The sequence below is a fragment of the Electrophorus electricus genome, chromosome 26 (genome assembly GCF_013358815.1).
Source record: "Electrophorus electricus isolate fEleEle1 chromosome 26, fEleEle1.pri, whole genome shotgun sequence".
In the NCBI taxonomy this organism is placed as follows: Eukaryota; Metazoa; Chordata; class Actinopteri; order Gymnotiformes; family Gymnotidae; genus Electrophorus; species Electrophorus electricus.
In genome coordinates, this window is record NC_049560.1 from 8,299,987 (window position 1) to 8,327,593 (window position 27,607).

General features: G+C 46.2%; 2 protein-coding genes across 6 annotated transcripts; one reads left to right on the forward strand and one right to left on the reverse strand.

Annotated features, from left to right (window-relative positions):
• The first annotated feature begins 6 nt into the window (after window positions 1-6).
• mark1 (MAP/microtubule affinity-regulating kinase 1) lies at window positions 7-23,322 on the forward strand. Of its 4 annotated transcripts, none has more exons than XM_026996977.2 (18): window positions 7-352; window positions 7,635-7,835; window positions 9,918-9,971; window positions 14,491-14,539; window positions 15,702-15,767; window positions 15,881-15,951; window positions 16,247-16,303; window positions 16,436-16,672; window positions 16,760-16,879; window positions 17,546-17,645; window positions 17,780-17,892; window positions 17,985-18,138; window positions 18,360-18,541; window positions 18,645-18,739; window positions 18,864-19,025; window positions 19,199-19,456; window positions 20,841-20,885; window positions 21,269-23,322. In XM_026996977.2, the coding sequence occupies exons 1-18, from the start codon at window positions 302-304 to the stop codon at window positions 21,609-21,611; spliced, it is 2,358 nt and encodes a 785-aa protein (XP_026852778.2). In that variant the 5' UTR covers window positions 7-301; the 3' UTR covers window positions 21,612-23,322. The 4 variants fall into 4 exon arrangements, with proteins under 4 accessions (XP_026852778.2, XP_026852785.2, XP_026852790.2 ...); XM_026996984.2 differs by having other exon boundaries at window positions 18,648-18,739; XM_026996989.2 differs by lacking the exon at window positions 20,841-20,885.
• Window positions 22,426-27,501, reverse strand: zgc:172076 (uncharacterized protein LOC563955 homolog). Of its 2 annotated transcripts, XM_026996969.2 has the most exons (10): window positions 27,404-27,501; window positions 26,911-26,957; window positions 26,397-26,595; window positions 25,500-25,660; window positions 25,258-25,390; window positions 24,880-25,036; window positions 24,325-24,448; window positions 24,043-24,232; window positions 23,722-23,908; window positions 22,426-23,486 (listed from the first exon to the last, which is right to left on the reverse strand). In XM_026996969.2, exons 1-9 carry the CDS (start codon window positions 27,432-27,434, stop codon window positions 23,751-23,753), a joined length of 1,200 nt encoding a protein of 399 aa, XP_026852770.2. In that variant the 5' UTR covers window positions 27,435-27,501; the 3' UTR covers window positions 22,426-23,486; window positions 23,722-23,750. The 2 variants fall into 2 exon arrangements, with proteins under 2 accessions (XP_026852770.2, XP_026852763.2); XM_026996962.2 differs by lacking the exon at window positions 22,426-23,486 and having other exon boundaries at window positions 23,623-23,908.
• Between the last annotated feature and the right edge of the window lie 106 nt (window positions 27,502-27,607).

Consider the following 27,607-nt stretch of genomic DNA (forward strand, 5'->3'; position numbering starts at 1 on the left):
CCCACTTACAGCAGGGCTCTACGTTTGCTTATAAAGCAGCTACCTGGAAGCGCATCTGGTTTTTTTTTAATCCCTCCAGTCGGAAAGGTCAGTGCGTCCGGCTCATGTCGGCTCAGTCCGGCCCGGTGTACTGGGCGGCTTTTATTGGCGAGGGTTTCTTATTGAGCTCTCATCGCTGAGGCTTTGGGGTGGGTTTTTTTGCGGCCATGCCGGCGTGAAGGGCTGGAGCAATCCCTCTCCCCCCTCGGAGCTCCGTCCCTTCGCCAGCTCGGCGCGTCCATACGCGGCCTGGACGCGCAAAATGTCGACGCGGACGCCGCTGCCCACGGTGAACGAACGCGACACGGACAACGTGAGTACGCGAACCCGCCGGTCCGCGTCCGTTTCTGGGGGTTTTTATCTTTCATTTCATGCCGGTTTTGAACCCGGTAACCTGCGCGTATGAGCAGGCGGGCTAGCCGGATAGCCGAGAGGCTAGATAGTAAACCGCCGTGATGGAGCAGTTTGGGCACATAGCGATGCTCTTCCGTACCGGTTATAACGTTTTATAAACACCGTTTCCATCTGGGCTGGTCTGTTATGACCAGGAGAGGAACAATAACCGTCGTATTTCTGGAGAAATGTGGGGCGATTTGCGGGGCTACTCCCCTTAGTTTCGCTTGAAATCCTACGTCCAGCCAAGCGGGGCTGTACGTTCCGTTTGCCATTGATATTGGAAATCGCTTTGTTCGATTTTTAACGATTAATGAATGTAAATATCAGTTTATTTCCTTTGGTTTGCCATCAAAGCTTATCCGGCGACATTACTGAAGGATGCACATGTATTAAAGCGATCCTGAATGGTGGAAAACGAACCATCATCGATCTCTTCGTCGAAAGAGTCCAAGGATTTAACCTCACACTGGCGATCATTTCACCAATGCACAGATCATTAAGCGGGAGGGGGGATAGTAGCCGTACGTGTGAAGGTTGCGGGTTTTAGGTGGTGCTGGTAACCCTGCGCTACCCTGCGCCATAAAACCACCCATACGCGGCTCGTCTGCAGATGCATAAACGCATGGCCTGTTCATAAGGGGTCACGGAGGTTGGAACTGGAGGATTTCGTTATTGTATCTCTAATGAACGCTATGGACGTGATATCTTTGCAGGGTTTCCTCCTTCGTATAACCAGAAATCTCAGAGCTCCTTGGTTTCACGGCGTCTTTACTGAAGGTTAAAGTTTCCCCGTCACTGTTCCCTCTTATAAAGAGGGAGACACAAGTCAATATGTCACTTTTAGTATGTTTGAATTTGCTGGAATTTCTTTAAAATGGTTGTTTGCTGGGCTTTAAACATGTATTACAATGACTCGTCAGCCTACTGTGTTAACGACACTGGCAGGGATTGGCGTGCACGGTATTGATTTGAGATCAGCAGGGTGAGGCTCTCTTCAGCCAAGTACAGATAATTCGCTGCCATGTCATGTTGGATCTTGCCTTGATTACAATCACTCGCCAGCTGTCTGAACATGCTGATTCAACACAGGAGTTAAGACCTATATTCAGTCAGTCCTGCGGTAAACTGCAACCTCCGCGCATATCTGCCGGGTGCGAAGACCTGTGCGCTGCACTTTGTGAGAGTCTCTGCGTTATGCTCAGGGAGCTGACCTGTAACGGCAGAAGCACAGCACAGGGCAGGGATGGATGGCACTTGGCTTAGCACATCGTGGGATTTCTGGTTTCAGCGGCTGAATTGTTCTCGTCCTAAAGAAATCTCATGGCAGCCAGTGTCTTGCAAGGCCTTTCAGTTGGCCTGTGTTAAGAAATGCCATGAGTCAGTAGCTTGGGCAGGCCACAGCACATGGATTTCAATTACAGAACACAACCTGTGTGAATGCTCTAACGATCACAGGCAGATGATTGTGCGGTTTTATGAAAATAAACATTTCCACCCATTCAGCTGGCAAAAGTAAAGACTAACAGCAACAAACAAGGGGAAGTTATGTTATATTCATCCACCAGTCCCTGAAGCAATACATACCACCGGAATACCGAAAGGTAAAGCGCACCTGTACACAAGTGTGAACTGACGGACTCGCCAGGTCTCTAGTCTGAAATGGTGGCATTTACAGATGCACATTGTTTGCTCATTTCTTTTCGAGCCTGATATTTGGTTTGACGAGCCAAATGACCCATGAACGCTCAGTGTGACTGTTGGTGACTGTCACTGTTATCACTTCATCCAGACACGCGGGTTACCAGGTGATCTGACTGGCTGCAAACTGGGTAGGAAAGTGTTCGTTTCTGTGGAAATGTGAGAGGGTGACGATGGTGCGTTTAGAAAGGGAACGCTTGCATGTCTGGGATAAAACTTTGTGGAGCAGTTGCAAAGGAAACGGTGTATTTTAATTATGGCTGTGAGCGTTGTCCTGACTTTGCGCCTTGTGCCGCTTTCTGTAATCATGCGTTGCTCAAAGTTCAACCGTCCGCTATATGATGTAACATAATGTGGAGCTATTTACTGACTGTAAAGAGTAGAGAGAACAAAATGGCAAAATGTTTGAGAGATGAGAGACGAGTTCAGTGACGCTTCACATGTTGTAGAATGATTGCGTGCCAGGTGGGAGACTGAGAGACGAGGGGAGCTGAGCAGGACTAGCTGAGTGTAGTCCTGTTCTCTCCGGCCTGCTCCTGGTTATGTGTGCGTAGCCATGTGCAGCTTTGTCTTCAGGAGCTTTAAAAGCCTGGTGTATTCAGAAACGGAGCGGGACCTCGCTTTAAAAAGCAGCCCTGACTGCAACGGGATGCCTGGACTTCCACACTTCCACATAACTAAATTACAGAGTATGTGAACTGTACAGGTGTTAAGTCCCCAATAGTTAAATGTTGGACCACTTCACTGCTTTAGAAAACAAGTCTAGTGAGTTTTGTTTCAGAATTGTCCCCCAGTTTAGAAATATTACACGTGGTTTGAGTTTGAGATGCGTTTTGTTTGATTTTCATTTAGTTTTCCATTTTTATGAGGCTCTTTGCTACCTGCCAGAGAGAAAGTGGTTCGTGGTATGGATCAGATGAGTAATATGACTTATTTTTAAGAATGGTAGCAGTGATGAAACATAATTTACACAAGAAAGGTGTTTGCATTTAGCATATAAAGGAATGAAGTTAGATTTATGTAGCCCCTTTCAAGGAACCCAAGTTCACGTTTTTAACAGACTTTTAATTAACACACACCTCATGCCAAATTCTGTGTAAAATGTTTAAACTTACCATGTTTCACCTTCAGTACATTTGAAAATTCTGCTGCCTAATTCTATTAGTGACTAGGTCCTGATGATGATGATGATGATACACTGGGTTTCTTTGTTTGTGTTGTGTTGAAGGTCTGGAGGATCTTGGCTGTTGATGGGACAGGATCTCACACATTTTTGTGCCAGGCTCTTGCTGTCAACTTTAAACTATTGTTTAATCTCTTTTTAGCGTTGTTCATGAGTACTGTGCAAAGCAAAAAAGAGATTTGTAATTTGTAATAGAAGACAGTTCTGTATTACACTGTATTCTTATAGATTTCAGTGCAGTGGGCAGTGGTAGCTCAGTGGTTAAGGTACTTGACTTGTAACCAGACGGTTGCTGGTTCATTCCCACCACTGCCAAGTTTCCACTGTTGGGCCCCTGAGCCCTTAAGCCTTAATTGCTCAAGTTGTACTCAATCATAATTGTAAGTTGCTTTGGATAAAAGCGTCAGGTAATTGTTTCTACATGGATAACACGTTTGAAATATGACTTTCCTTATACATTATCGTCAGAGGTTGTGATAGCCTAAGGCCATACGTGCAGTAATACTGGGGCATTATTTATATCCCAGAGTGACACTGTGCCAATATGAATGAGGAAATTGTAGTTTGTACCCCTAGCACAGCAACACCTACACAAGGATCTAAGAACAGCTGGTGGAATGCAAAGCTTGAGGAAACGCAACAGATTAAACCTTCAAGGAAACTAGTGTTCTAGTGAGACCATGGTGTCGAGGTTTGTCTGCGCCTGATCCCAAAATAATTCTGAAGTAAATGCTGACGTGAGAAACACCTCTTCTGGTCTCAGAATAAGATTTAAAAAGTGTACAGCTTGTTTCCATTAAACTTTCACTCTGCAGTGACTGGAGACTTTCTAACTGATCCCTCTAAGAACAGTCCATCCTCGATGTGCAGGTACAGTTGTGTTCAAAATAATAGCAGTCCAACATGACTAACCAGATCAATCACTGTTTTTGGTAGAAATTATATTACTACATGGCAAATAACTTGCCAGTAGGTGTAGTAGAGTCACAGAAAACCATCAGACCCAACATTCATCATATGCATGCTCCTGAGTTTGTGTACTTGAATAATTAATTGAAACAGGCATGTTCAAAATAATAGCAGTGTGGAGTTCAATTAGGGAGGTCATTCATTCTGTGAAAAAAATAGATGTCAATTAGGTGGCCTTTATTTAAGGATGAAAACAACACGTTGTACATGCATTTCTCTCTGAAAACCTGAGAAAAATGGGTCGTTCCAGACATTGTTCAGAAGAACAGCGTACTTTGATTAAAACATTGATTGGAGAGGGGAAAACGTATAAAGAAGTGCAGAAAATGATAGGCTGCTCGGCTAAAATGATCTCCAATGCTTTAAAATGGAAAGCAAAACCAGAGAAACGTGGAAGAAAACGGAAGACCATTCGAATGGATCGAAGAATATCCAGAATGGCAAAGACTTGGTCAATGATCAGATCCAGGGTGTTCAAAGACAGTTTGAAGTTACCTGCGAGTACTGTGACAATTAGAAGACGCCTGTGTGAAGGCGAAATCTATGGGCAAGAAGCCCCCGCAAAGTCCCATTGTTTAAAAAAAATAAAAAATAAAGACATGCTGAAGAGGTTACAATTTGCCAAGGAACGCATGAACGCATAAAAGGAAATGGAGAAACTTTGTGGTCTGATGAAAGTAAGATTGTTCTTTTTGGATCTAAGGGCCGCAGACAGTTTGTCAGACGACCCCCAAACGCTGAATTCAAGCCACAGTACACTCTGAAGACAGTGAAGCATGGTGGTGCAGGCATCATGATATGGGGATGTTTCTCTTACTATGGTGTCGGGCCTATTTATCGCATACCAGGGATCCTGGATCAGTTTGCATATATCAAAATACTTGAAGAGGTCATGTTGCCTTATGCTGAAGAGGAAATGCCCTTGAAATGGGTGTTTCAACAAGGCAACGACCGCAAACACACCAGTAAGCAAGCAGCATCTTGGTTCCAGACCAACAAAATTAAAGTTCAAATTAAAGTTTGGAGTGGCCAGCCCAATCCCCGGACCTTAATCCAATAGAAAACTTGTGAGGGGACATCATAAATGCTGTTTCTGAGGCAAAACCAAGAAATGCAGAGGAATTGTGGAAAGTTGTCAAATCATCCTGGGCTGGAATACCTGTTCACAGGTGCCAGAAGTTGGTCGACTCCATGCAACACAGATGTCATGCAGTTCTCAGAAACACTGGTTATACAACTAAAATATTAGTTTAGCGATTCAGAGCAATGCTAAATCCTAAAGATTTTTCAGTTTATACGGTAAATATTTGAGTTTGTGAAGAAAAATGCAGACACTGCTATTTTTTTTGAACAGCCCAATATTCATTTTTCTTCATTTTCTGTAAAGTAATTAAAATTGATATATTTTTCTTCATGTTTTGATTTAGAATATAATGTTCAGTGTTCCTAATGCATGGAAATAAAAACTATTATAAGGATTCTGAGCTTTACTCACATTTTTAAACACACTCCTATTATTTTGAACACAACTGTACACCCCTAAGCAGCTCATGGCACAGCTGATGTAAGATGACGTGTATCCCAGTTTTGCTTCTGGTCGAGCTGTGTCCATGGGAACTATCCCCAGGAGGTGGGTGGATGAGGTCTAGGAGTTCTGCCAGGAGTGTGTGAAGTGTTTGGGGTGTGGGGCTTTGGAGAATAGGAATGACCTCTGCTCTCTGCACACTGAATTAAGAACACAGATGAGTCATTACTGATGTGTGGATATAATCATGTAGCAATATTTCAAGAGCCCCATCTACCCCTAGCGTGGGTTGGGTCTGTCACTAGTGTGGGTTGGGTTGCGTGGCGTCTGCCCCTGGCGTGGGTTGCGTGGCGTGGGGTGGGGTGGGGTCTGTCCCTCCTGACTCGACCTACCCTCACTCCAGACTCCACCCTTCCTCCAGGCTCCACCTACTTTTCCTTCAGCCTTACCTACCTCTCAGGCTTCAGGAGGACAGCCTGTCTATCCACTGTAGGTGACTGTTTTATTGGCTCATCTCTTGCAGGCCTTAGTGTGCTGTGCGCTTGACACAGGGCTGTTGGGGTGTGGAGTCTGGGGACACGGCGTCCAGAACGGTTGTTCTTTTGATGAGTATTTGTTTAAGATCTGCCCCTGTATATGGTTTGAGTGGAAGGAACATGGGACTCAGACACATTTAGCCCTCCAGACCTGCACCAGAACACTGTGATGGCTGTTTTGGATTATGTGCTTTTTGGTTGAGGTGTCTGTGGTACCTGCTGCTTATGACGTGACAGGAACATGTTCAGTATTCCTTTGCTTTGTGAGCAGAGCTAAACTCCAGTTTCTGTGTTGATTAAACTCCATGTGTCCACAGTGTTGGTTATCCATTGACCACATTGGAGTAGTTGTAGTCGCATCAGTAGCGATACAGCTAAAGACGCCATCAGTGGCTAGTTTACATTCATAATTTACATTTACAGCATTTAGCAGACGCTCTTATCCAGAGTACTTTGTCATTTACTCATAGAATACATCCTAGTACAGTAGGTTAGAGTCCAGCATACCAATGAACTAGAATACTGTTGAAATACATATAAGGTGTATTTCGCACAACAATCAGTGCAATAAACAATAAGTACTACAGTTAGTCAACATGGGAGCAGTCACCATCAGTGTAGTAAACAATGCCCTACAATAAGTACTAGAGTTTCAGCTAGTCAGCATAGGAGCAGGCTCAGTGGTCATTTAAATAATCCACAAATAGACGGGTCTCCAGTCTGCGTTTGAAGACTGCAAGGGACTCTGCTGTCCAGCAAGTAGAAGTTCATTCTAGGAGCCAGACTACTCTTCAGAGAGTAGTCTCCATGCTTGTCTTCCATGAGACTTGAAGTATGGTATTTCAAGCTGAGCCGTACTTGAGGTTCGAAGTACTATTTAAGCAAACAAATCATATTTTCTAACTTCAGAAGCGTTTCCAAAAGTGCCTACTTGTACTTAAACATTGGGTGCAGGGTTTCTGTATTATGGGCCTACTGTTTATCCCATTCCTTTTATATTCTTCACGGCTACTCACGTAATCTTACTTGAATGACCAATCAAACGTACACAATTTTCCACTTACCCTAAATGTAGTCAGCTAAGATATGTTGGGCGTCTGATGTTTGTTTAGTTTTCCACTTTACCCATGAGGCAAATGTAACTAACAAGTCATGGACGCAGATTTGAATGCTGCTGTGCCTCAGTGTGTCGATCTATACCCAACCGCCGTTTCCTGTGTTTCTGTATACTCCGTGAGAAGCGATGGCTTGACTGGTGTTTGCTAACCTTCCCTGCCGTGTTCTCCAGCTTGCGGTGGACGGCTATCCTGACCCCCCCCCAGCCCCTGCCAGATCCGCCAGTCGCCAGAGTCTCCCGCGATCTCGCAACTCTGTAGCGTCCATCGCCGACGACCAGCCTCACGTCGGCAACTACAGGCTGCTCAAGACCATCGGCAAGGGCAACTTCGCCAAAGTGAAACTTGCGCGCCATGTTTTAACAGGACGAGAGGTAATGGACACGCACACCTGCTTTTCTGACTTCCCAGCAACCACAGACAGAAATCACACCCATGACACCGCGAGCCTGCGCAGCTGTATACAAGGAATTTGACCTCGGCCAAATTAGGAATAGTGTGACGCAGCATAAGTGTTACTGTAATTAAGGTTTTCTACCAGGAGGATTCACACTTTGACATTCTGACCAATTTGAGCGTCAAAAGCAGCGGAAGATTAGGCTTTAGCGTAAGGTTCAAAAGCGCAACCAATGCGTTTTTCTCAGACTCCCAAAAGGCCGTTTATGCGTAAAACGTTTGACCAACATAACAGCCCAGCACTCGAGTCCTTTCATGTTGGACAGTGTCTGTGGATTCTGAAAGGTGGAAACAGGAGCATTTTCCGCCGCCATGTTCGTCAGAGTCTGCGCCCACATACACATACACTTCTTGCACACTTGAGTTTCACTCAAACTCAGAAATGACTAGTACCGTTATTTTTCTGGATTAATTTTCATATATATCTGATGTGTGTGTGTGTGTGTCTTCAATATTAGCTGTTTATATTTACATTCTTTATTTAGTTTTGCTTACTGTGTTTGTGAAGCATACCATGTTACCTCTGTCGAAGGTGCTCGACGGTTCTCAGGCCTTATTTTAGCCACTGGTGTCCTTGGCCCTGAGCCAAGATCAATTACTATCCAACAACATGAGAAGTACCAGTCCAGGCTGAACAGATCTATAGATTTGAGATTTACCTCCTCGTGTGTGTGTGTGTGTGTGTGTGTGTGTGTGTGTGCGTGGCTGTAAACGTCTGTGATTTTTATATGCATCATCTCTGCTTACTGATCAATATGACATTCAGTTGACCAACATGAACATGTGTGCTTTAGAGTTGCAAAAAGCAGGTAATTCAAAAATCAAGTTATCTGTATGCACGTATCAACAAATAATTGAGTAATCATCAAATGTGGCTTGTAAATGAGGCATGTAGCAAACCATTTAGCATAGTTTTTTGTTTGTTTTGGTTTTTGTAAAATATAAATTTATGCTATACCTCAGCTTTGTTTAACTTTATGAAATATTATCTCTCTACTCCATTGAGAGAATATTTTCTTATTGTACTGACTTCCAGCAAGGAATAACTTGTCATTCTTTACTGTACTTTACTGTCTTAACTATACGCTGACGAGTGAGTTTTGTTATGGGCAAATCCAGAATCGTAATCGTTGTAACAGTCCGGGGGTCCCAGAGCCAACACGTAGACTCTGGGATAACATGATTAACGGAACGAAACAAACCACTTGATGACAAAAGGGAAGTGGGCGCTAACAGAGAGGCTAGGATAAACAAAGCCTAGAATTAACACACAGTCTAGGAATCATGAACAACTAGGAATTACGAACAAGGGATTTCGCGCATGGAGGCTTGGATTAACAACAGTGGCTAGGAATAACACAATGACCGGCAATGCAAACGGGGAACAAGACGGGGTTTAAATACACGTACTAATGAGAATTTAACCAGACCGGTGCTACAAACGACAGCCAGAGAGAACGAAACACGGGAGCAAAACAAATACATGAGACATGGTAACCGTGACAATAAGGACGCTAAGAGGGGCCACGCGTGACAACTGGATTTTTTGGTTCCGGTGCTGGATTAGGCATCTCGTAATCCTGTGGAGAACTATCTTATTTTTGTTAGTTTCATTGATTTAATAAAGTCTTCTCAGAGCTTCTTTTCAAACGTTCAGGTTAAATTGTAAATTCACACTTGGGCTCAGTCCTACTACTTATTTTTGCCCCTATACCTTGTTCTTTAGTGTTGCCTGGGCCCTTGGAGCTGAGGGCCAGTGGCCTTGGGGCCCCAGCTCTCTATTCTAGCAATCACAAAATGGCGAGGTAAAGGCTAAGTTGTAATGTCAAGGGATGAAATGCATTTGGACCTTGGTTTGATGTCACTTAAAAGGTAAAGGAGAATTGACTAAGGAATTACTTTTTCATGTTTTGTTTTGTCAGCGGTGTCAAATAATTGTTTCAACTTTGGTATCATTACAGAATCCTGCTACTGACCCCCCCCCCCCCCCTGTCTTTCAGGTTGCTGTGAAGATTATCGATAAGACCCAGTTGAACCCCACTAGTTTACAAAAGGTGAGCTCTTCCTTGAACTATCCATTATTACTCATCACTTGGTTCGCCTCTCTTGTAAATCTTCATTTTGTAATATGTTGATGGTCTTGGAGGAGGGAAAAAAAAGACCATCTGCACATCCATATTTACGATGTTCTTCCAAAGAGACTGAGTTGGTGTTTGAGTTAGTTGTGCAGTTATGGAGATGGCCAAGCTCTCTCACAAGCCATCTGTGTCTGATTAAAGCTGTGCCCTCGAGAGTGGGTTGATGAACCCTCTTCTCCTAATGGCCAGCCTTGTGAATCAGGTATTTATTTTGAAGGGTAATACATTTTCATGCCTTACACAGCAGGGTAAGTTCCGGGCATGTGTAATACAGTTATAATATACGGATATACAGTACACCAGTTCCACAGGTAGGTCATTGCTGTGTAAAAATGAAGGGTTGCTCTGATGGGTCCTTTGATATACTACCAGTGTCCCGTTGGGCAGCTGAGCTGTTCTGTTATCCCAGTGAAGCCTTGGACATGGGGAATCAATCATATCAAACTGGATGGACTGCAGAATGTTTGCAAAAGGAAAAATGAAAACCTAACGAGACTTCTGTGTGTTGAAAACTTGAGTACAGCAGCCAGAGCTGAGCATCAAAGCAGTGAAACACTTTAATTATTTCTCTTGGAGTCACTGTTCTTGTGAGCAGAATGCATGTCTATATAAGAAACGCAACCTAAACACAAAATAAGACATTTTTAAGTTTAAACACTGAATTATTCTTTTAAATGTATACATAAGCAGAAAGGCTTGTTTGCTAATTCTGAGTAATTGTGAAAGAAGATTTTGCTTTTTCTTATTTGTGAATGACCCAGCTGCAGTCTTTTTCTTCGCGTTGGGTGTCAGACATGATGTTACCATTTACTGCCGAATTCTCTCCTGATCACGATTAGCATTAGCATAGTGGTAATTAATCAGTGTGACTTAGTAGGGCATAAATATTCCAGTCCAGTGTGCAGGGTTAACCCTAACACACCACTCTAAAGCCCTCAAATAGATAACCTGCTCTATCTCTGAGCCCTAAACCTAAGACTTGAGCTCTGTCCCCAACCAACTCTAACACGCAAATATATTAATAAATTATAACATAAATAAAAGACCCAGACAAGTCCAGAGAACATACCTGAGTCCCATTTGGTTTCAAATGCCTACACTGCAGCCTAAGCCTGGTCCTCAATAACACGACTAGTCTTATTCAGGGAAAACTGAAAAACAGTAATCGATGGAAACAATGGCAGTGCTTAACAAGCGCCGGCCAGGGTTTCTTGCTCATCCACAGCAACTGTGGTGAGGGTCTCGGTTTTAAATTCACAAAACCTAACCACAACCACATGCAGCTAACCCAGCATTTCCACTGTCCATTTCTCTGGCGTCAAAGACACCATTTCTGAATCCCCATGTCTCCATCATTCCGAAGGCCTTCTTTCTGATTGGTCCTTCAGACGGCGGTGTCACGGAACGCTCGCCTCCCGCGAATCACGTAGTTTGGCTAGCCACGTGTAGTGGGAGGATCTGTTTATGGCCACAGTTGCACCTCGTTTGTTTGTCTGTATGTATTTAAACCCGTGTTGAGGTGTGCAGATGTAACGTGCTAATGTTACATGTTTTCGTTATTGTTAACTGTGTTCGTGTTTAATGTCACCCGTTTCATGTTCGTATTAACGTTTGTAATGCTTGTGAGTGCCATTATCGGTTCGTGCTTATATGTCAATAAAGTCTTGGCCAAAAGCGAGACCGACACAAATTTTGGTTTTCACAAAGTTTACTGCCTCAGTTTTTTGGATCCTTTTGTTAGATGTTTATATGGTACAGTGAAGTACAATTATAAAGTAAAAAAAACCCAAAAAACTTTATTGACGAATACATCCAGTTTAAGTAAAGACATATTTACAGTGTTGACCCTTCTTTTTTAAGACTTCTACAGTTCACCTTGACATGCTGGATATCAGCTTCTGGGCAAAATATTTACTGATGGCGGCCCATTCTTGCCTGATCAGTGCTTGGAGTTGATCACAGTTTCTGTGTTTGTTTGTCCACCCTCTTTGAGGATTGACATCTGGGGAGTTTCCTGCCCTTTGTTCACTGAGCCACTTGGTTATCATTTTTGCCTTGTGACTTGGTGCTCCATCATGCTGGAAAAAGCATTGTTCATCACCAACTTGCTCCTGGGTCATTCGGAGAACTTGCTCTTGGAGGATGTTTTGATACCATTTCCTTATTCTTGGCAGTGTTCTTAGGCAAAATTGAGCAAACCCACTCCCTTGGATGAGAAGCAACCCCACACATGAATGATCTCAGGATGCTTCACTGTTGGCATGACACGAGACCCATGGTAGCGCTCACCTTTTCTTCTCCGGACAATCATTTGTCCAGATGTCCCAAATAGTCTGAAGGGGACTTCATCATGGGAAATAACTTTGCCCCAGTCCTCTGCAATCCAATCCTTGTACCTCCTGCAGAATGTCAGTCTGTCCTTGATGATTTTCTTGGAGAGAAGTGGCTTCTTTGCTGCCCTTCTGGACACCAAGCCGTCCTCTAAAAGCCTTCACCTCACTGTATGTGCAGATGCCCTCACACCTGCCTTATGGCATTCCTGAGCAGGCTCTGCACTGCTGGTGACCCCATCCCATAGCTGCATCCTCTTTAGGAGACGGTCCTGGTGGTTGCTTGTCTTTCTTGGGCACCCTGAAGCCTTCAATGCAAATGAACCTCTCCTTGGAGTTTTTGATGATTCAATAAATGGTTGATTTAGGTGCTATCTTACAAGCAGCCTGTCCTTGCCTGTGAAGCCCTTGTGATGCGATGCGATGATGATGACTGCACATGTTCCTTGGAGGTAACCACGGTTAACAGAAGAAAATTTCAAGCACCACCACCCTTTTTAAAGCGAACAGTCTGCTCTTCTAATCAGCATGACAGAGTGATATCAGCTGCCTTGTCCTCGTTAACACTTTCTTCTGAGCTAACGAGAAACTCACTGAAATGAGGTTAGCAGGCCCTTTTGTGGCAGGGCTGAAATGCAGTGGCTGGAATGCAGTAATGTTTGTGATTAAGTTAATTTTCATGGCTAGAAATGACTTTGCAATGAATTGCAATTCATCTGATCACTCTTCACAATAGATTGTGTAGAATGATCAGACGAATTGCAATTAATTGCAAATACTCCCCAAAGAGTAGAGTTAATTAGTTCCGGCAAATCTCGAAAAGGTAGAGAATGTTAATTAGTTCAGGCAAGTGTCTGTGAGTAAGAGAACATTTTGCTTCGTATGTGTCTTTGTCCTGATTGAATGATCATGTCCCCACCAGCTGTGTGCACTACAGATTTTTCTGGTAAACTTTTAAAACCTACAGTAAGAGAGCAAACAAACAGAAGTCCAGTGATGTAGCGTTTAGTTTCCCTGCTTTCCGCTTACCCTTCCCACTCTCGGCCTTGGGGTACTTTCTGACGGTTGCCCAACAGCAGCGTTTGAGTTTGCTGTGTCATCACTGTCAGGACCTTTAGGGTACTGGAGTAAACAGGCGTGCTTCATACTTCGACTGTGACTGCGTGTGCCGCACAGTACATGCCTGTACTCCTCATGCCGGTCGGGTCCAGCCGTGTTTGCTCATTGGATGGAATGCCAAGAGAAAGGGGGCAATTCTTTGTGTCGTTCACAGGAAAAGCCCTCCTGTTGCTCTGGCCATAAATAAGAGTATGTTTGTGTGAGCTGTTGAGTTTTTGTGGTTCTGTGTTCCCTTGGGAGCATCCAGCAGAGCGTGGTCCTGAAGGAGAGTCCTGTTCAGTGTCCTGCTGTTCGTAGTGAGTCTTTGTGGTTTCGTGATCCCTGGGGAGGATGATGACGATCATCATCACCCTCATTATCGTGATCACCACCATCATCACCTTCATTATCGTGATCACCATCTTCACCACCATCACCTTCATTATCGTGATCATCATCACCTTCATTATCGTGATCATCATCACCTTCATTATTGTGATCATCATCACCTTCATTATCGTGATCACCACCATCATCACCTTCATTATCGTGATCACCATCTTCACCACCATCACCTTCATTATCGTGATCATCATCACCTTCATTATCGTGATCACCATCTTCACCACCATCACCTTCATTATCGTGATCATCATCACCTTCATTATCGTGATCACCACCATCATCACCTTCATTATCGTGATCACCATCTTCACCACCATCACCTTCATTATCGTGATCATCATCACCTTCATTATTGTGATCACTACCATCACAATCTTCAGCACAATCACCATCATCACCTTCATTATCACCTCCTCTACTGTTCCTGTGTCTGGGAGATGCTGCTTGACTGAAACTTAACTTTTAACGCGTTTAAACAACAAACAAACAAGCAAGCAAAGCCTTTTCTGTTCCAATAGCAAATGGTGGTGTTTTGTGAAGAATTATTTTGGTTACAGTTCATTTTGTAAGAATTTACAGTTCATTTTTGTTTTTCTCAACAGCTTTTTCGTGAAGTGCGAATTATGAAGATTTTGAATCACCCTAATATAGGTGAGTGTTTGTTTATTTATACATACATACATAAATGCATGCGCATATATATATACACACACACACACACACACACACACACAGAACACTCACACACACACATATTGCCTCACACCTCCCCCTCTACCCCACACCTTGTTGACCGCACACCTCCCCCTCTACCCCACACCTTGTTGACTGTTTTTCCTGGTTTTCTCTTCTTGTCTGTCACTCTACATTTTGGTTACATTCCAACAGGACTGTGCATGTTCCAGTGGACTGTGGAAGGGTGTAGTGTTGGCTCAATGAGATAACCGTGTTTCCTCCACTGACCACTCCTCCACTGACCACTCCTTTCTCACACATACATGACATCTTTGTGGCTTCTTCACTTTAAAATGACTTCCTGTTCTGTGTGTAGAAACACAGTAATCGAGATCAGACTCTGTCAGAACCCCAAAACTGGGTTTATTTTCACATACTCCATTATTAATAAAAGCACTTTGTAATTGTCTGAAGTTCGCCAGGTCAAGTCCTCTCTGTTTTGCTCATCTTGGATAATGAAATGAGTGTGATATAGAAGGGTGGTGTGTGTTGCTGTAGGGGAGAGATGTTGCTGTGTGTGAGCTTGGAAAGCTTTCAGTTGCGTGTGCGTGTGTGTGTGCTCATCTCTGTGTGTGTGCGCGCGCTCGTGTGTGTGTGTGTGTGTGTGTGCGCGCGCTCGTGTGTGTGTGTGTGTGTGCGCGTGTGTGCTCATCTCTCTGTGTGTGTGCGTGTGTGCTCATCTCTCTGTGCGTGTGTGCTCATCTCTCTGTGTGTGTGTGCTCATCTCTGTGTGTGTGTGTGTGTGTGTGTGTGTGTGTGTGTGTGCTCATCTCTCTGTGTGTGTACCCATAACACAAATCCCTTGTGTCTCCACATTAGTGATGGGTCCTTGTTACCAGGAGATGGACTAATACATGCACACATTCCACATGGTGATGGGTGTGTTGGTGGTAGAGTTTATGCAGAGAGCTCTGCTCAAGGTCAAACTCCTCCAGCCCTGCTCACTGCACAGGGAACACTGGTCCTTCCCACAGGGGACACTGGTCCTTCCGTTTGCATGTTTCAAGCAAATGCAAAAAGCAGACCGCAAACATCTTCCTGTCTGTGCCATACTAAATCTTCTCCTCTCCCTTCCCAGTGAAGTTATTTGAAGTCATTGAAACGGAGAAGACACTTTATTTGATCATGGAGTATGCGAGCGGAGGTGAGTGTAGCGCCGTGGGTCGGGGCGAGCACCTCCACCCGTGTGAGCGAGAGAGCACCTCCACACCTTCACACGTGCGGCAGGTGATTTCAGCACTTCTGTCTGTCTCTCAGGGGAAGTGTTTGACTACTTAGTTGCACATGGAAGAATGAAGGAGAAAGAAGCCAGGGCCAAGTTTCGACAGGTGAGAGAATGAAAAATCCTGTTCAATACGAATGCTGCTTCACTTAACACGCATATTGACCCCTAGTGGCACACCACTGCCATCGCACTCTGCTCATGTTTGTTTGCGTTCCTCTTGAGGGGCTTTCCTCTAATGGGCTGCTGTCAGATTATTAATTTGTGGGATCGTGGTGCAGTGCTCATGTAGTTCAAACAGGATGGCGCACCACTTCAACACAGTACTAGTCTCACAGTGGCAGGAGATTTATTCTCCCTTGTTCACTTGCTTTCTCTGTGCGTGTGTGTGCACCTTCCAGATTGTGTCTGCGGTTCAGTACTGCCATCAGAAAAGGATAGTGCACCGAGATCTCAAAGTAAGTGAACCGCAGCCTAGCAGCTGGGCACTTCAGGCTTGTTACTTCTACATTACCAAAGCTTAATCTCTCTCTCTCTCTCTCTCTCTCTCTCTCTCTCTCTCTCTCTCTCTCTCTCTTCCTTCCATCAAGGCTGAGAATCTGCTTCTGGATGCTGATATGAACATTAAGATCGCAGACTTTGGCTTTAGTAATGAATTCACCATTGGCAGCAAGCTGGACACGTTCTGCGGCAGTCCGCCATACGCCGCGCCCGAGCTCTTCCAGGGCAAGAAGTACGATGGGCCCGAGGTGGATGTCTGGAGCCTGGGGGTCATCCTCTACACGCTGGTCAGCGGCTCTCTGCCCTTCGACGGACAGAACCTGAAGGTCTGTTTGTAGCCCAGAGAGCGGGGTCCTGATGCGCTCGTGTTCAGCGGGGCTCCAACATGCTCGTGTTCCCTGTTCCCTCCACAGGAGCTGCGGGAGCGCGTGCTGAGGGGGAAGTATCGCGTCCCCTTCTACATGTCCACCGATTGTGAGAACCTGCTGAAGAAACTGCTGGTGCTAAATCCCGGCAAACGTGGCAGTCTGGAGGTCAGCACCACCACCACCACCACCCCTCACACAGACCTCCACCTCCACCTCCACCCCTCACCTCTGGGGGTAACCTGCTTCCCCCTCATGCCTGCCAGCTACCCTTGGAGGTCTGGAGGTCAGCACCACCACCACCACCACCCCTCACACAGACCTCCACCTCCACCTCCACCCCTCACCTCTGGGGGTAACCTGCTTCCCCCTCATGCCTGCCAGCTACCCTTGGAGGTCTGGAGGTCAGCACCACCACCACCACCACCCCTCACACAGACCTCCACCTCCACCTCCACCCCTCACCTCTGGGGGTAACCTGCTTCCCCCTCATGCCTGCCAGCTACCCTTGGAGGTCTGGAGGTCAGCACCACCACCACCACCACCCCTCACACAGACCTCCACCTCCACCCCTCACCTCTGGGGGTAACCTGCTTCCCCCTCATGCCTGCCAGCTACCCTTGGAGGTCTGGAGGTCAGCACCACCACCACCCCTCACACAGACCTCCACCTCCACCTCCACCCCTCACCTCTGGGGGTAACCTGCTTCCCCCTCATGCCTGCCAGCTACCCTTGGAGGTCTGGATGTCAGCACTCCTACCTGATACAACCCTGCAAGTTTGTGTGTGTGTGTGTGTGTGTGTGTGTGTGTGTGTGTGTGTGTGTCTGTCACAGCAAATCATGAAAGACCGCTGGATGAACGTGGGTCATGAGGAGGCAGAGCTTAACCCGTACACAGAGCCTGAGCCTGACTTCAGCGACACAAAGCGAATCGGTTGGTAAACATCACACACTCTGAACACACTCTTATAAACGCATGCGCGCTCTCTCTCTCTCTCGCTCTCTGACCCTTTTTTCTTACTTTCTTTCTCTCTTTATCACTCTTTTTGTTTCCCGTGTCTCTTTCAGACCTGATGGTCACGATGGGTTTCCCCAAAGATGAGATCAAAGATTCCTTAGTGGGCCAGAAGTTTGATGAGGTCATGGCCACCTACCTGCTTCTGGGCAGAAAACCCCCCGAGGCAAGTGACCGTCCAGCCCAGGAGTCCACCCGACCGCGGGGACCGTCGCTGTTGGGTGTTTTCATGCGGGGCTTGTGTCTCATTTATCTCAGTTTGAAGGGAGTGAGTCACTGTCCACCACAAACCTGTGTCAGAGGTCACGACCCACCAGTGACCTGAACAACAGCTCCTCGGTGTCACCCGCTCACTCCAAAGTACAACGCAGCATCTCTGCCACGCAGAAACAGAGGCGCTACAGTGACCATGGTCAGCTCCGCCCGCACAGAATTCCTCAGCCCGCCCAAATAGCACCCTGACCCCACCCACAACAGCACCATCCGTACACCCTCTGTGTGATGTAGATGGGCACGTTCTTCCTTACGTTCATCTGTGACCGTGGCCAGCAACCGTGTGTGTGTGTATATATATGTGTGTGTGTGTGTGTGTGTGTGTGTGTGTGTATATATATGTGTGTGTGTGTGTTGCAGTCTCCCCCTCGGTTCCACCACCTGTGTCCTACAGTCGGAGAGTGCAGGCCTCTAGTGTGGAGGGAGAAAAGAAGGTGGAGTGGACCGCGTCCCACAAGCTGTCATCCTCCAGCTCCAAAGGAGACGTGGCTGTCTCGCCACTGACCGTGCAGGAGCGCAGGAAGTCCTCTACAGGCTCAGGGGTGAGGGGTCACCAGCGTGAAGTCCAGGGTTGGGTGGTCTAACTCTTCCTGCCATGACAGGTGAGCTGTAATTCCTGTTTTAATTCGCCTCTCTGGTGACCAGCAGAATAGCACAGGCATGACGCGGAGGAACACGTACGTGTGTGAGCGCAGCAGCGCGGAGCGCGGAGCAGCCGTCTCCAACGGCAAGGACAGCAGGTGAGACGTGACCCCTTGGGCGGCGCGGCGAGGCCTCAGCCGGCCTCCGGCACCATCGCCGGCATCCTCCACAAAACAGCCGACACCTGCAAATGAAAAAGAATCCTCTCTCTCTCTCTCTCAGTCTGACGGAGATGTCTGCATCTGGAAGTGGCTCCTCTGTGTCTCCTGGAGTGTCTGCAGCGCTGACTTCTGCTCGGCCGCGGCACGTGAAATCCATGTCTGCCTCAACCCACCCCACCAAGTCCCCCCTCCCCCCAATCGAGGACAACACGGAGTTCAAGGGGTGAGGGGTCATCGCTCAGCCTAACGGCATCCGCACAGAAACCTCAAGTGTTTTCGTTCTTTTCATTTCATTTCCCAGAAAAGAACCAAGAAAAAGAAACGAGCCCCCCCCCTCTCTTTCTCTTTCTTTCTCTCTCTCTCTCTCTCTCTCTCTCTCTCTCTCTCAAACACTAGCTCCAGCTCTCAGGTTCCTGGTGCTTCTCCATCTGCCCAGAGTCTCAGCAGCTCCACTCCGGACCGGACCCGTTTCCCCCGCGGCACGTCCAGTCGCAGCACCTTCCACGGAGCGCAGCTACAGGAGCGGCGTAGCGCCACCTACAGCGGCCCGCCAGCCTCGCCCACGCTCTCCCACGACACGGGGGCTCTGGCCCAGGCACGCAGGGGCACCTCCACTGGCATCATCAGCAAGATCACCTCCAAGCTGGCGCGCAGGTGAGTGAGCCAGCGCCTGACAGCAGACACATCTTACGTCTATGTTACTGCATCTACACCATATCCATCCATGTAATAAGCTACAGTTGTTCAAGTTTAGTCTGAGTTTGGCTGTAGTAGCACACAGTACACATGTAGACACACACACACACACACACACACACACACACACACACACACATCTCAGTGTGGTGCTATGCTAGATTCAGCCTGTAATGGTCTCCCTAACATGGCCGTGCTGCACCTCTACACACAGGGGGCGCTTATGGCTTAAACATTAACCCATTACACCAAGAGCAGGAGTGTGTGTGTGTGTGTCTCATGTGTACTGTGTGGTAGTACAGCCAAACTCAGACTAAACTTAAACAACTGTAGCTTATTACATGGATGGATGTGCTGTAGATGTGTAGTAACGTAGACGTAAGATGACAAAAAAGTACTACGGTTTACACAGCTCCACATACAGTAGTTCAGTGGTGAATGTAATTGGAAGGTTGTTGGTTCAAGCCCCACCACTGACACTGTGGGGCCCCTGAGTAAGACCCTTAACCCTCAATTGCTCAAGTTGTATTCAGTCATAATTGTAAGTCGCTTTGGATAAAAGCGTCCGCTAAATGCTGTAAATGTTTAAAATGCAATCTGGATAAAGTCTTGAAAATGGCTGAAGTTTGTTCTACAGAAAGGTGAAGACCCCCGTGTTGTAAGTATGATGGTCAGAAACGCCACCTCACGGTAGACACTAACAGTTTAACCAGCTTCTTATCAAGTTCCTCTGTTCCTCCATGGAGAACTTCACTCGCATGTTCTCCTTTACTCAAGTTTGAACAGACTCGTGTTGAGTTCTTTTGAGTGGTTCATTTTTTTCTTTGTTCTTAGAAGATACAAGTAACTTATTTACCCCCTCTACCACCCAGTAAAACACACACACACACACACACACACACTGCTATGAAAATGCGGTTTCACACAGGTAGGAGTGAGCTCAGTGGCATTGCTGTGATTTGGCCCTCTAATCTGTGATTGGCCCTGTAATGTGGCTCATCCTCGTTCTCTTGTGGTGACAGGAAGTGGCAGTCACCTAAAAGCAGCAGTTATACTGGACTCTTGTGTGTGAATCTCTGTGTGTGTGTGGACCCCTGAATTTCTCATGCAGTGTCCCTTGCAGTGTTCAAAAGGGGAAAAAAAAAGATTCTCTTTAGAAAGAAAAAATTTAAAGTATAGAGAAAAGCACTGTCATGTTTGTTCTGAGGAAAGTGTATTTCGTTGTCTCTTCGGTTGTTATTGGTGGCTCTGCTTGCCCTGCCCCACCTCTGCCCTGCCCCTGATCTGTGATTGGAGAAATCTTTCCATTCTGCCTTTGTTTCTCACTCTGACTGTCTTCAAGGCTTCCCAGTGAAGGAGACGGCAAGTGCAGAGCATACAGTGTGAGGTGAGACGCCACTGGTTGTCGTGAAGGCGGTGTTTAGATGCATTTAGAGTAGTAGTTTTGATGTGCATCTCTGTGTAGGGTTAGCCAGAGGTGCAGGGATGAAGTTGGATGGAAACTAGTCGTTTGTTTGTTTGTGTGTGTTTGTTGTGTGTGGTTTTCTTTTTTTTTTTTTTTTTAAACATTTTTTAAGGAAACAGTTTAGGGAATCCAGGCTATGAAAGTCTCCTGTCATGGTGGTGTCATTGTGCGTTTATTACGTCTGATGGCTGTGTGGTGTCGTCGTGCGTTTATTAAGTCTGATGGCCGTGTGGTGTCGTCGTGCGTTTATTAAGTCTGATGGCCATGTGGTGTGGTGTGTAGTGACGTGGCTTGTGTGTTGTCAGGAGCAGCTCTGGCGAGGCCAAGGACGATGGCCGGGACTGCAAGCCGCGTTCCCTGCGCTTCACGTGGAGCATGAAGACCACGTCGTCCATGGAGCCTGCTGACATGATGCGTGAGATCCGGAAGGTGCTCGACGCCAACAACTGCGACTATGAGCAGCGCGAGCGCTTCCTGCTCTTCTGTGTCCACGGCGACGCCCGCCAGGACAGCCTGGTCCAATGGGAGATGGAAGTATGCAAGTTGCCCCGCCTTTCTCTCAACGGCGTGCGCTTCAAGCGCATCTCGGGCACCTCCATTGCTTTCAAGAACATTGCATCCAAAGTGGCCAACGAGCTGAAGCTGTGACAGGCAGAGCGAGGCCCAGTGCGCCACGGCGACGCCTGCGCTCCCAGCGAGCGTGGTCGCCACAGCGACGCCTGTGCTCCCAGCGAGCGTGGTCGCCACGGCGACGCCTGCACTCCCAGCGAGCGTGGCCGCCACGGCGACATCTACACTCCCAGCGAGCGTGGTCGCCACGGCGACGTCTACGCTCCATTTTCAGTTTACTGCTTTCTGAAGCTACAGCTGTATCATTTGCTCAGTGGCAGAAAAAATAACCCTTCCTTCTACCCCAGGCTCCTGGGGTAAATAATTTCCCTTCCTTCTACCCCAGTCTCCTCCTACCCCAGGCTCCTGGGGTAAAAATTCCCCTTTCTTCTACCCCAATCCCCTCCTGCTCACAAGTCATATACATACACACCATTTTTGCAATAATATAAGAAAACCTATGAGGGTTAGCATAGTGACGTTCCTTTGGCAGGATTTCCTGTGTAGGGTGAAACTGAGACTTACAGTGCTACTATTTCCACATGTACAGTTAAGATGCAGAGTGTTTTGTTGAATTGTTCATAGACTTGCCTAATACGAGACTTTCAGCCTATGTATCTGAAGATGTACAGTCTTGAGTTCGCTACAGAACATTAATGTTAAATGTGTCTTACTGTAATGTTTTCGTTTACCTGGTTGCTTTCCCCACGTTTTTACATTTTATTTTGCCTCTGCCATGTCATGTGACATTTTATGAGTCATTTATATTCTCACCATTTTTTCTTCAACACTGGCCAGTTACTGAGTAGAAGTGCTTTGTAAAACATATCCCAAAGGCAAATTGGTTTAACACTTTTTTTTCTTTTTTTTCCCCCCTCATCCTTTCACCCAAGAAAGGAAAACCTACTCACTAAACTGTGGTGTTAGTGTAACAGTGGGATGTTATGAGCTCGGGAATGTTTAAGAGAGCAGGATTGGAGGAATGGCGTCACCTTTTCTTTGGGACTTTCATTGGGTTTATTTATTTTCCTCTTTGATGCCTTTAATGTGCTGGTCTTCCTCAGAATGTCGCCCGTACAGGAAGGAAGTAGGATGTGATGTTTGTTTGTTTCTGAAGTAGGACGTGATGTTTTTGCTTCTGAAGATGTACCTTTTTAATTTTGCTCCTTTTGTAATTAGTGGTGATGACGATGATGATGGTGCGTAAGATCACTCGTGCTGGAAGGTTTGTACTTGGTCTTTTCTACTGAGATGGTGAGGGTTAAGTGTGCAATGCTCTTTGTGTCGTGTTACTGTAATGCTGACAGGAAAAAGGTCCACAACTGCACATGCTCAAGGGAAAGCTGGAGAACGTTTTTGTTTAGTTTCCTCCTTTAAGAAAACAGTGTTTTTCAAAACCTTTTAGGAGGTTTAAGCTGTGATCAGACACGTGGAGAGCGTTGGGTCCATGTGGTAGCGGTACGTGTCCTGAACGGACTTGGCAATGGACGCACCTCAGAGGTGGTGTGAGGGAAAGCAGACCACATCTTTAAAATGCAAATAACCTTTCTGCCCCCACTACTTCTGTTTCCAGGCATCTCTCTCTCTCTCTCACACACACACACACACACACACACACACACACACACACACATCCCATACCCCTTCCCCCAAACGTAGTACTGGACATTTTTCAAAAAAAAAAAAAAAAAAGACTCGTGTCGTCAAGATTCAGTCTCTCTGGTGCACATTAAAGCTTTACTTGAAAAGAGGTTTCTGAGCGAGATTGTCTGTCTGTTTGTCTGATGTCTTTATCTGAGGTCACGTTGATTTGTCTTTTACCGCATGCCTTCCAGGGTTCACCCAAACATGCAGGATTCACAGGAAACGCTAAAGCACAACACTTCTGACATCCTTACTCGACCCGAGTCTCTCCTGAAAGAAGGACAAGACAGTGGCGAGAATTTAGCTAGTTAAAGTTCACTAGTAACGTAACGAAATGAGCAGGTCACAGTAAACACAAAGTAGTAACCTGCAATTCATACAATGCAAAGAAAATCCACACCACCACTTAGGAGAGACCTTTATTATCAGTGTTCGGGTGTCTGGTTTTGCCTTGTTTTTATCTGTGAACAGGACATTTGGTGTCTGCGTGGGGTTCATAGGTCACCCTGATAACAGCTCCAGACATAGCCGCTTCTACTTCTGCGCAGGAAGGAGGTCGTCGAAGCAGTCGTCCTGCTCCAGTCGCTTCTCTATTCTGACAAGGAGCTTCACCCCATCCACCACCTGCTGGGTCAGCTCCACTTCTGTGAGTCCGATGCTCTCTACGTTGCTTAATTTGTACACGTCTGGGTCTGCGTGTAGAGGACGTACAGGGTTCACTGAACACACCCTTCTAGGTCCTCTCCTGCTGTTTACGCTTCCTAACGGTGGCGTGTCGAGTTAGATCCGAGTAAAGGCGCAGGTGGTTAGGGTTGGGGTCACGTACCTGTTGCCTCCATGCGCAGTCGTAGTCTGCTCAGGAGGCCGCGCAGGCGGCTGTGCGCAGCCAGGTGCGGCAGCCTTACCGTGATGCTGGCTTTCATACCCGTGCCCAGCTCTGCAGGTGAGCTCACCACCCAGCCCAGGTGCGGCTTCCAGACGAACGGGCGCCTCAGCTTCTTGTACAATGCCTCTAGCTGAAGGGGGAAAAAAAATGGATTCGACAAAGTAATGGGCGACGATCTACGAGCCTATGAGCGCGCTCTGTGCTGGATGGACAGAGGCTCACCTTTACTAAATTGACGCAGACGGCGGCAAAGGCCTCCTGGACGTTGGCATCGTTTCTGGAAGACACCAGTCGCACATGGTCCTCCATGTTGATCCATATGGCCAGAGTCCCATCCTCACTCACCCTGCGAGACAGATCAAAGTGAACCTGTCTGGAAAAGCTTCCGTACCTGGACATAAAGGTTAAATAAGTCCTGGTCTTACCTAAAGGGCACAGTGAATGAAACATTTGATCTCACAAATAAGGTAAATATATCAAATCCTTAGACAATGCGCACCACACAGTTTGAACACAGAAGTTACCTTGGGTCTAGTCACCTAGCTAGTGTGCTTCGGTTATAGTCAGTAGGCAGTGAATGTTTCTATAGCACAGGTTAGCCCTTAGTTCTGCACATCCATGGCCTATTGTTACTATTTGGTGAGACGTTAGCATGTCCGAGTGCTCTAGCAGCTTGGGCGCGTAGACCAAAGCGAATGCTACACGCGCTATGAGGGACCTCAGGGGGCTTTTAATGTGAAGTTGTCACGTTTCGTGGACGACTTAAGCGAGTTTTACCACAGGGCTCTTGCATCCGGCCAATCACGGCTCACACCGAACTTCATTAACGAAGGAGGCGGGGCATCCATAATAATTCCTTTATCCTTCATCTCTTCATTGAGCTCATCCATGGAGTAAAGCTTTCCTGGGAACTCCTCACTAAGTTGAGCCAGAGCTGGTCAATGAATAATTCCAGATCAATTATTCAAATTGTATTTCAATTCAAATAATCTTTTTCATATGTAAAGCAGAATGTCGTTAAAGGCATTTATCCAATATCGCATCGTGCACATTGTCCCATGATTAACTATGTGACTGCCATTACATCAGATGGGCACTTATGAGACATTCAGCAAAGTGTACCGAGTAGTAAGGTGAGGGAGTTTTGTGCAGTACCTTCTTTGGCCACTGTGAGGAGCTCTCTTCGTTCTCCTCTACTAATATGTGTGGGGAAGCAGTAGTCCTCTACACAGCGGACAACACTCACCTCACAACTTACTGCATATATGTGGTCAAAGTCATCTCCTCCCTACACACACACACACACATCATAAAACAATGTCCCTCTTGATTCAACAGTCATCTGGGAATCCTACTTGTAATCTATGAGTTAATATCTTTTGAGTGATAATGGTCACCTTCAGGTTGTCATAATTCAAGTCACTTTGTTGAATAACGTGAGGGACAACTTTGTAGCTGTGGTAGGCTTCAATAACGCGGTCGAAAAAGGTGCAAAACAGAATGTAGGATTGTGCGTCTCCAGCTAAACAACCCACTGCCAAGGGCCCTTCACGGGTTCCTGTGTCACAGAAACAAAACACACGCATCATGTCGGAGAGGTCGTGGTGAGGAATGCGGTACTTGCATACTGCCCTTCGAACTTGTGTTGGAGCACATGAAAGCGTTGGCCTCCAGGGTAGAGGCATTGGTGTAAGTGTAATTTTAGGTGAACTGCAAAAGCCCTCAACAGGCAGGCCTACCATCCGCTTCTACTCCTCGTGCAAAAACGTCTGTTTCAGTAGTTCAGTGATGTCTGAGCTTTGATTCTTTGTCATGTTTTCTTTTAGTCTTTTTAGCAGGAGAGGTCGCTTGAAAGCACATTACTCAAAACCAGCTTACCAAGCAGAAGGTGTTATAGGCAGTAATAACAGTGAGGAGGTAGTTATGAGTCACACACTTCATAACACGGGTGGCTTTTAATCTTCTGCAGAGTGGTGAGTGTGATTTTTTTTTTCCCTCCAGTGCTTTGGTTCACCAGAGCACTTTTGTAAATCAAGTCAACCAATGCACTGGTGCTCTGATTCTGAGCAACAACCCAGATGGATATACCCAAAAGTAACTTTCATCTTTTAGCTAACTACACATTTCGGATATGATTTGCAAAAAATATTTAGCACATGCAAACATTTTCTTCTAATGCAAAATTACAAAAGATGGTGAATGCATTTGTCTCTTTGATGCTTTTGAGAATTAAACTGGGCTTGCAACTCTCTGCAGGACAGTTAAAAACTATTTAGCAGACAAAAGTGTCTCACCTGGGTCTTCCAGACCTGGACGAATAATGTCGTCAAAGATGACCCCGCTCTCGGTAGCACGGTTAAACTGCCGGGTGTACATATGCAGGTCTAAGACCTGGGCCATACAGGTGTAATTCCCATCTAGACAGGGGAACTCTTCTCTGGGAGAGCCCCTCTTCAACTTCAGCTTGCTCATTGGGTCTGGAGGTACCATGCTCTACAAGAAACAGGATGAGATGTTATGTTATACCACAAACATCACTGTGTGGTTCAGGGGCCACCAGCCTCTTCCTGCTTTAACTACTGTTTCAAAGGGTCATGCTTCCTGCCCTTTAGTGAACTGTACTATCCAAGTTGCCAGGAACGTTAAGGCTGCAGCGCGGGGCAGGAGGTGACCTGCTATTATGATAACTCCCAACAATGGTCTGACCCTGCTCTGTGATTTCTGTTTTCTGTTCACGTTTGCTGATGCAGACCACAGAAAGAAACTTTCCTCATTCAGAAAGCGAATGTGTCACGTGTATTTTTGTACCTCGAGCAAAGGCCTGTACCTCATCTCCATGGGATGGTCAATAGGAGCTGAAAGAAATGCGTGATGTTAGCAAGAGCTGCCATGTATGTACATCAACATACCACTGTTACATGATCATACTACCATTACGTCAACATACTACTGATGCATGTCCTGAACAGACATCACGTGTCTAGCTTGGAAAGGCAGTGTGTTTAACTTTCCTTTTTGCCATTTAATACATTAGTAGTCAGTAAGAAACTGGACAGGTTTTTGTGAATTTGCCTCTACACCAGCAAATAACTTTAACCCCTAACCTTAACCCTAACTAACAAGAAACCTAACACTAACCCCTAACTCTAACCCTCATCCTTCAAATGAAAGAATGATGGTAAGGTAAAGTGCAGACTTTCCATGTTAATTCAAAGACATTTACTGTTACAAGCAGCATAAACCCAAGCATAACTCTGGAGATACGTGAGACACTCATGTTTGACATGCGGAAGACACTCACGTTTGATCATCCATGCTTTTCTCTTCCACATCCTGGTGTGCTGTGGTGCCTTATTCTAGTGTTTAGGTGTCTGGAGTAGACTGTGCGCACAGACAGGAATAAAGCAACGTGGTTTGTGACAGCTGGCCTTAACGCTGAACAGAGGAGCTAAAAATGATCTCAGGGTTTTGCCCTCTGGCCCCATGCCCCACCTCACTTGCACAA